Source organism: Centruroides sculpturatus, unplaced genomic scaffold, assembly GCF_000671375.1.
Source record: "Centruroides sculpturatus isolate CEXI.00-Female unplaced genomic scaffold, Cexi_2.0 scaffold333, whole genome shotgun sequence".
NCBI classification, from domain to species: domain Eukaryota; kingdom Metazoa; phylum Arthropoda; class Arachnida; order Scorpiones; family Buthidae; genus Centruroides; species Centruroides sculpturatus.
The window spans coordinates 590,296-600,561 of record NW_019384637.1 but is presented as its reverse complement, the minus strand read 5'-3'; the positions used below and the strand labels follow the sequence as shown (position 1 = coordinate 600,561).

The 10,266-nt window shown below is 24.5% G+C and overlaps 1 protein-coding gene across 1 annotated transcript in view; it reads right to left on the bottom strand.

The window, feature by feature from the left end:
• Positions 1-1,666: 1,666 nt before the first annotated feature.
• Positions 1,667-10,266, bottom strand: part of LOC111625896 (rab-like protein 2A) — an 11,872-nt gene continuing 3,272 nt past the window's right edge. Inside the window, exons 2-6 of the mRNA XM_023369152.1 lie at positions 4,553-4,582; positions 4,094-4,173; positions 3,940-4,019; positions 1,963-2,074; positions 1,667-1,689 (exon numbers count right to left, since the gene is read on the bottom strand). Of these exons, the coding sequence (XP_023224920.1) occupies positions 1,682-1,689; positions 1,963-2,074; positions 3,940-4,019; positions 4,094-4,173; positions 4,553-4,582 (310 nt within the window). The 3' untranslated portion in view covers positions 1,667-1,681. The remainder of the gene's footprint in view (positions 1,690-1,962; positions 2,075-3,939; positions 4,020-4,093; positions 4,174-4,552; positions 4,583-10,266) is intronic.

The window sequence follows — 10,266 nt, the reverse complement described above, 5'->3', positions numbered from 1 at the left end:
TTTAAATTCGAATTTGTTATTGCGTATTGGTTCGATTATAGAACGATTGTAAACGTTTCAGAAAATTGATCAAATTGAAAATAGTTCGTTTGATTTTCGGCAATTCTCTTCAGCGGTAGGTGTTATATAACAATTACTATGGTTATTGAAATATTGGATGTAAATGGGGTTTGCTTGCAAAACCTCCGCTGACGAAGTCGCGGGTAACAGCTAGTTATCTAATATACAAGATGTGGCAGAAAAGTAATGAGACTAATGTTTTTTTGCAATAATTTTATTTTATTTGTATATATTAATGTTATCCCCTTCAAAGTAGTTCCCTTGGGCAGCATACATCAGTGGAGGCATTATTGCCAGTTTTTGTAGCAATGCTGGAAGGCTTCAACTGAAATTGCTTGCAGCAACCTGGTTACACTCCTTTGGATGTTATTGGCAGTACCAAAATGACGTCCTTTCAAATGGGTTTTGATTTTGGGGAACAAAATCAAGTCACACAGACTGAGATTAGGCAAATAGGGGACCTAGGGAACCACAGAAATTTCTGTTTCTCTCAAAAACTGGTTGATGGAGATGGCCATGTGACAGGAGGTGTTGTCATAGTGAAGCATCCAAGTGTTTGCAGTGTCCTGTCTGACTTGAAGCACCCTTTTTCTAACCCTTTCAAGGAGCCCTCACTTGTTCCACACTTTCCACAGTTCTCAATGTTTAATGCCTCCCTGAGTGTGGTTCGTCTTCTACTGCTTCTAGGCCCTCCAAAAAATGCTTTGTGCTACCAAAAAGCATGTGCTCATGATAAGGAATGTTCCCCACAGGCTCGTTGCAACGTTTCATAGGTCAAACTTGCGAGTTCACCAAGCTTAACACAAAATTTGATGGCACACTGTTACTCCAAATTTCGCTATTCCATTTTCTGTAACGAAATACAAAAACAATACTTCACTTATCATGCTCTCTAGGATCATGTAGTTACTGCACAAGGTTGAAACTGTTACTGAGTGTCTAGGAGGGACTGACGTACAAGCTATGCGAAAGGGAAGTCCGCAGTGTTGCTAGATAACTNATTTTCCAAATAAAACTAATGAAATTTTTTAAAATTTCAAATGATTTTCTACAATACAAAAAATTATTGATTTATTAAAAAATGTTCTGGACTAATATAAATGTAAAATATTTTAAAACCAGAATGACAATAATATATATAAACATATACAATCAATTCCACTTAATAGCACAGCATCAGAACCTGAGCTTTTCAGTACAAAATAAACATCCCACTAAGTTATGCAATTGAGAGGCAATATAACAAGTTATGTTAAAGAGTTATGTCAATGCATTTTCATCAATAAAACAAACATCTGAGTGCAATAAAACCATTTTAATGATGAGAAATTATTTCTGTACAAAAGAAAATCATTACAGTACAATCTAGAAAAGATAGACAGCTGATAGAGGAAACCGGACAGAGGTCGCGTATGGAAAAGCTGAAAATATCTAAACTCTTGTCTCTTTTGTTTAGTTTTCCAAGAAAAATACTGTGCCAGCAGGGCCACTAAGCAGCATTTCAAGGCCAGTAGGCAAAGTAAATTATGCTTGCATTATAGTATTCCATTCTTGAATGTTTTATTCTAATACATAACATGTCCTACTAACCAACTGGGCTAATAACAGGAATCAACTGTATTTATAAAACTGTAAATAACACAAAATATTTATTATGTTTCATAATATGTGATAAACTTTAAAATTATAACCAGTGACTAAAAGAATATGAAATAAAAAGAATGAATATAGTTTTGTATGTAAGAATAACTTTGCTAATTTTAAATGTCATATTTAATTTTAACCATGCTTTTCAACAATTTGGATTTCATATTTACAATGTTATTTTCTACTTAGATGCAAATAACTATCCTATATAAAAAATAATATATATGATTTAATAATAAATTGAAAATCACTCACCATCAATTTTATTTGCAGCACATAAACAAGGAATTTCTGGTCTATATTCTCTTAATTCTTTATACCAATTTGACAAATTTTTATATGTTATTTTTCGGGTAACATCAAATACCTATTTCAGAAGATATTCTAATCAGATTAACATAAACTTACTTATTTTCATATGTACATACATAATTAATTAATTATAAATTCAGATTTTACATATATATTAACCCTTTGGTAAATGCACTTTTCAGGAACTCACGAGAGGGCGCATTGCAGCAATTACACTACATATGTAATATTACTTGATTTTAGTCAATAATTAATTATTGTTTTAAAAATATGAATCAGAAATACCAGAAAATTAATTTTACGACATTTTAATGAACAAATTGGTTATAAAATATTTAGATAATAAAAAAAAAAGTTACTATATATCCATGTGATGTTCACCTTCACAATGGCACATATAATAACTATATTACTATGCTTTTTGCAAACATTTCTACTCATTCATGACAAATCAATTTTTTCCTATTGTTTTTGTGTATGCTACAAATAAAACAAATTCTAGGTTTTTGCTGCTACTTTGAATGGCTCTTCATTTCCCTTATATTTTTCCAAAAATATAGACTAATATAAATTTAAAAATTTATAGAAACTTACGACAGTGTTAATTTAATATATTTATTCAATAAACTTGCAAATATTGACCTACTTTATTAAATAAGTTAAATATATAAATATAAAAGTATATGGATATTTTAGTTACATGGCAGGGCGTGTAGCGGCAGTTACAACTCAAATGAGGTACGACTTGATTCAAAGTCCAGTAACAACTAAACGGTTAGTATAACTGCCCAATTTCATAAACATGTTGTATCATGTAATATGAAAAGAGAATACTATGATGTACTTCTGCAATAATTAAGTACAACGTCAAACAAAAGACTTTATTTTTATTTTGCGGCAATTTGCCGCTGGCGCGTTCACCAAGGGTTAAAATCAAATACTTTTCATTATTTTTACAATTCAGAATATATTATTATTATTATGTTACAAATATCATGCTCAGCTGATACTGGTGTCAAATGCTATGCCAGATTAAAGTCAAGGCATAGCTACCCAAAGAAGTGTAACAAAGCTGTTATTGGTATGTGTGTCAACATCTAGAAACTTTCTAACAATGTGACATGTGTTCAATGTTGCAGCCTTCTGTAGTGCCATGTATATGTTTTTATTAAGGTTTAATGTTTCTAGACTTTTGTATAGTGTATGTGGTATAATAATAGTATTGATAGAATAGAGGACAACAGGTACAATAAATACCTTATCCATCCTCCATATCATCTTATAATTATTATTATTAATAATAATAATAATTACACTCTACACACTCAATAGTCACTTTTATATTTATGAAAAAACAAAGTTTTTGAAATGTGTTAAATAATCCCCATTTTAAGATCAACAAGTTTGTAAGTTTGTAGTAATACACAAACTATTTATCTTAAACTGAAATGTAGAATTTTAATTAAATATACATTTTTTAAAAATTTATAAAAATAAACATGCATTATTCTATACTTATAACAAATATTATGATGATCATTTATAATTATTTAAAGATCTAAATTTTCATAAGAAACTAAGGAAGTTTGATTTCCTAAATGCTTGTTTTTGTTAAGATTTGACTTCCTTGAATTGATAACAAAGCAATTAGTTTATTATTAGTATTTAATTGAATGTTCATTGACTTTACGTATGATTGTATGAAATACAATAAATTTTTTATTATATTCAAGTTTCTTAAAAAATTTCTTTACTGATAATATCAGTAAAAAAATAATTAAACATAACTAAGAGACAATCATTTATTTTTTCTTTGAAAATTTGAAATTGCAAATTAAAATTGCTAAAGCAATTTATATAAAATATTAAATATTAAAGAAATTATCAAATGTATGGTAAATAATGTATCAAAATTCATACAAATATGCAAGCATGAGCTTGGTGATAATAAGATGGATGCATGCTACTGAATCTTTCCTGTCCAGCCGTATCCCAAAAATCTGAAACGGAAATTGATACATATATTTTAAAATAGGATTTGTTGGATGGTTTGATAACTTTTTAAAATACCCACCAATCATAAGTGATTCATCTTCATGTGTTGTCTTATGTCTAAAAAGTGTAAGTGCATAAGTAGATAATTCATGTGGTTTACTAGATTCATATGTAAGAATTATAAAAAGGTTGACTTATTTATAAATAATAAATAATTAATTTACTTGATATGTTATGATGCATATATTTCCAAAAGATTTTTTACAATTAAAAAATTTTCTAGAAAGTTAAAAAGAAATGCAAAAATTTTTTTTGAAATTTTAACAAGATTAAAAAATAATAATTTTTAAAATAAAAAATAAACACAGGTTACTACTAGTTAGACATGATTAAATATTGCAACAAATTAAATAGTATGTAACATATTAAAACATGTAAAGCATACAACAACATATTAAATAGCATATAAATTATTCTAAAGTTTAAATATAGCATTGAAATATAAGAAGTTAAAACAGAGAAAGCAATAAAAGGATACTAGCCATCCATCAAGAATCGTTCCACTAATCTAGAGAAAAATAACATGATATTTTAATCTTTAATTGAACTACATATTCCAATTTAAAAGTTAAAATGAACACTTTAAGAAAATATTAATTATAACAAAATGATAACAACAAAGCTTTCAACAGAATGAGACTTGTTATTAAAAAATTATGTATATTTTATACAAACTATTAGAAAATTTAAATATACAGTATAAATATAATGTTTTTAAATAAAATATATTAATTTTTCAATTTAAATCAAAAACTTTTAATTTTTATAAATAAGTGAGCATATGATGATGATTATGCACAATTGATATCTAAATTTATTTCCGACAATTTCCTCTGATAATGCCACTTTTATCTACTTAGCTAAGTAAATTTTTATATCATTTAGTATAAATCATTGGGTATTTATGCAGATACAAAATACTGACTGTGCAAATTTTTAAATAAAAAAATTTTGTTGTCCAACCAAGGTTTCTAAGTTTAAAAGATTTTGGATAATAGGAGTAATTACCATTTACTTATAAAGTTTTTACTGCAAATTTGTCTCTTATTTTTAGAATTATCATCAAGTTATTTATTTCAATATACAGTATTATAAAAACATTCTTTGATTAAGATATTTAAAAAATGTTTTCTATATTTTATGAAGATAATTTAACTTTAAATAACAAAATTTTTTGATAATGTAACATATATTGAATCAATAACTGTTAGTTTCTAGGTCAAAATTAATATGCTATTTTTAAGCATCACAATAATAAATATTTACAGTCAAAAGCCAAAATTCAAAAATAAATTATTTTTATTAACACAACAATAAAAATTGACTACTAGAATAAAAATGTAAAATACATGTAAAATATTGTAATTATATTTGTTAATTTTTTTGTTATAGATTATGAATGTGATCACATCATTATATAGTAACACCAAATAATTACTGCATTATACCAAGCTATACTAATGCTATATTAGCCTGATATAATCTGACAATCATTTGATGTTAATCTTAAAGATCAGGTTAATCAACATTTTTATAGTAACACCTAGAATTTAAAAGAAGGAAAAACTAGGCATCTTCATCTTCATCATAAACTAACAATAATATAGAAAATAATAATTAATATTTTGTATATCAATGTTAATATAAATGATATTCAAAAAAATTCATAATATTTTAAAAAATACCACATTTCTTATTGTATATTTTTAAGATTCTTACATTTAAGTTAGCGTAATGCAAAAAACAATGTTTAATTTCTATATTTCACATAAGCACTCACATTTTTATATGAAGTAAATATTTATAACTGTTTTATGTTTATCTTTATGAACTTTTAGACAATTTGATATCTGTGATACTAATTTGCTATAGTATAATAGAGTGTAATAGAATGAGTTAATGTTTATTAATATTTTCAGGATGACATGTTTTGTATCTGTTAATTAGATATAAGTCTAAAAAATAAAATTAAAATATTTGACAGAAATCTTTTTCAAATAACAATTCTTTAAATGGAATACATTCCTAAAAAATGCATAGGAAAGTTGGATAATAAGTTTCATGTTATAAAGGGAGTTCTGTTCCCAGAGTTTAAAAAATTATAAAATTTCATATTATGGTAGAAAAATTTAAATGTTTTTTTTACACTAAATATGTTATAATGTACAGAACATTCAAAACAATTACACTTAGTTACTAAGAGAAGAAAGACAGAGCCTGGTACAATATTTGTGTCTGTATCCCTGTTTAATAATAATAATAATAATAATAAATATTCTGTTCTTACAGTAAATATGATATATTATTGATTTAATATTTTATCACATTATGAGTAAAACAGTTTTTCAATATATTGATTTAAAATTTTTGTTTATATATTTTCATATATACAAAATATTTATCATAGTACTCAACCACTATAAAATCTTATTTATTTAATCATCATTAATTATATCAAAATTTTACTTATTAATCATAATCCTATTTATATTAAAATATAAAAAATTTCAAAATAAAAAAATACTAGTGATACTACATAAAAAAATACAGTAAGTGATTACTACATCATATGGATATAGTAATCACTGTTTCTATAAAACTTTAAATAATTGTAGATATATTTTATTAGTAAATTTATATTTTTTAATAATATTTTCATTTTATATTAGTGCAAACTTCTTTCAGATTATTAAATATTGTATGAATACATTAAATTGTTAAAATTAATATGAAAAATAAAAATATATTTTTTTAAAAACAAATTACCAAAAGCAATAATTAATGCAGCATTGCACATTAATAAAATAATAAAAATATTTTATTATTTTTATATCATTTACTGTATATTATGTAATATTTAACTCTATGCAGAACTAAGTAAGCCAATTCTGTTTTTTAACAATTTATATATAGATAATTTGGTTAAAAATATTTTTATAAATGATAATAAAAGTTAGTATTTAATAACTATAAATAAATAAATAATAATTAAACTGTAAACAAACAAACAAATAAATAGAATAAGATATTTCAGAAAATATCTTACATAATTAATCAATAAAATTACATAACTTCTAATTAGGTTTTTTCGTCATTAACAAAAAACTAATTAAAATTTTACATAATCATATTTATGGGTAAATACTAAATACTGAAGAAAAATCAAAGTTAATCTTTGCAGATATTTTTGTAATACAAAAATAGCAAATATGACATTCCAGAAAATAGGTTATGAACAAAATTATAGTCTGATGCAAATTTAATGTGAAAAAGAAAAGATGCGTGACAATACACCATACTGTGTAAGAGCTATCACTTAATGATACTCGGCAAAAAAAACTGTTAATGGAAATGGTTGTACATGATTAAGATTTGTATCTGTTAATTAGATATAAGTCTAAAAATAAAATTAAAATATTTGACAGTTTTTTCATCTCTAAAAAGTTTTTTCAGAGATTTTAATAAAGACATTCTAGAGATATTTTTTCACTTTTTTATTGCAACAAATATTTTTTTAGAAATAAATGCATAAACTAAATATTAATAAAAAATATATTTAAAATATTTCATATTCAATATATTGTAATATAGTACATTGATAACTTAAATACTTAGTTTAGCATTTAAAAACATTTGATATCTTAGTATCTGATGTAAGATGACTGTTGAATGTGTGTGTCATACCAGTTAAAATTACATATTTACTATCAACTGCCAGATTAAACAAAAAAATTTATTCCTTTCGAGTATACAATTAATGTATTCTTATTTTTCAAAAAATTCTGTTTTTGTATTCATTAAACCTCTCTTTACTAAATCAATTTCCATCACAAAATAAATTATACATATTTCATTAAATAATATATAAATGTAACTTTTTATGTGTATCAATTAAAACATTAAAATATAAGTATAAGCTCTCAATGTACTGTATTTGTATGGAAATTCAGTATATAATCTCAAATAATAATATTCCTGGTATTGTATATGAGACATAATATAAATATTCTTTGTATACAAAATTTTATATCAAGAATTTGTTTTCTGCATAGTTTTAATTTTTTTAGTTCTATTTTAATATAAAAAGAATATTAATTTTTCAAAAAACTAAGCTGAACTTGATTTTGCTTGTTTTTTTTTAATACTTTTAAATAATTATTTGTTATAAATTTCAAGATGTATATGTAAAACTTAACACCTACATAAGGAAATAATAAATTTTAAATAATTTTCTGTTATTTGTAAGTATAAATTATTATTTTAAATTACAAATATTTTCAAAAAGAAAACTTGATCATGTTTTTTAAAATAATCGTGAAGTAAATAACAATGAGATGATAGTATAAAAGAAAATATTCAATAAGTTTAGAAACAAAAATATTTTTAGTTTAGAAATAAAATAGAAGTAGAAAACAACTTTAGAAATAAAAATATTTTAATGAAAAATATTTATATATTTTTCATTAAAAATCAAGATTAAAAAACTTATTAAATCAGATGAATAATTGAGGGGAACTATTTAATGGTACAAAATTAATGATCAGTTAGCTTTTTATATATATAAAGAAAAGCTATAAAGCTTATATTAGGAATTTAAATCAGATTTTAGTTATAAATAAATCAAGACATTATTTAATATATCATCTATTTTACATAATAAATGGAAAACCAATTACCTAGCTAGTTAACAATTATGTATTTCTATTAATTCATTATTTTAGTATATTATTTGGTAAACTACTATTTAGTTTTTGATTATTATATAACTTAATAAAGTAGTATTTACATATTTTTAAAAATAAAATGCAAGTTTAGTATTTTCTTTTTCAATTCATGTAAATAAGTATTCACATTACTACAGCTGTACCATTAAAAAGATTTTATATAGAATCTGAAAAACTGTAAACAGAAATAAAAAAAACTGAAAAATAGATATGATGACTGGATTTAAAGTAAATATATATTCTAAAATGCTAAATTATCATTAGTATTCAAAGTCTTATTTTTAATTATTTTTTTACCTCAAAATTTTCATTTGAATACTTAATTTATAGAGTTGCAATTTGCAATTTCATAGAAAATCAAATATGAACATTAAAAAATGTCTTAAAAATTATATATAATTTTTTAAGATAGAGTTTATCACAAGAGAAAATCAGCCAAACTGCATTAAAACATGTATACTTTATTTAATCAAAACAAAAATTTGCACAAAAATCAATTGTGATCAAAATAAATTTTCCAAATAGGCATTTCCCTAAAGAACTTTTGAATACTTAATTACAATTTTAATTAAAGTAGTTCTGCATCACTAAATACTTAATAAGAGTAATTAGTTGCCAAGTACAGTATATTACAATGAATGGTATCTTTTAATCAAATTTTATCATTAATCTTTAATTAGCATGAAGCTCATTATTATAAACTGAAATTATTCTGAATAGAACAGTTAGAATTTAAAAAAAAATAATAATAGAGTCCAAATCATGACTAAATAATATTACCAGTTGACCATATTTTTAGGTAGCAATTTTGGGACAGTGACCCAAGAAGTTTGGTCATGTGACTTATGACATGAAAGTTAAGTGACTTTCAAGGTCAGAAATCTACAGGCTATTTTTAGATTACATACTACTACATGAACACAGATATTGATCAATCAATTAATTAATTAAAAGATACTGAACAGAAAATAATTCAATTAATGTGTGCATGTGCATATATATATATATATATTTTTTTAATAATAAAATATCATAACAGATGACAATATATATATATAGCTACAACCAACAGACTGCCGAAAATCTATCGGGCTAGTTTTTTATGCTACTTATTAGATAAATTACGTAATCAATTTGGTACTAGAGGTAAGCGTTAGGCGCCATCTCTTATTAATATTAATAATTATAAATAATTTTAATTAATTTAAATAATTTGGAACCGCTGGGAGAAAAAATCGGCCCGGAGCGGGACTCGAACCCACAACTCCTGCTTACCGTGCAGATGCGTTGCCAGTTACGCTACCCGGACCTCCGATCCGATCTCCTCTTCCAGCGTATATAATCTAACTACTTAACCATCGACGGTTATTACAACGCCGGCTGGGGACACATTCAGTGCCCACGTCCTACTTCCCATACGGCTCTCAACCGGCCATCGCAAGCCCCGGCAAGGCGTAATATATATACA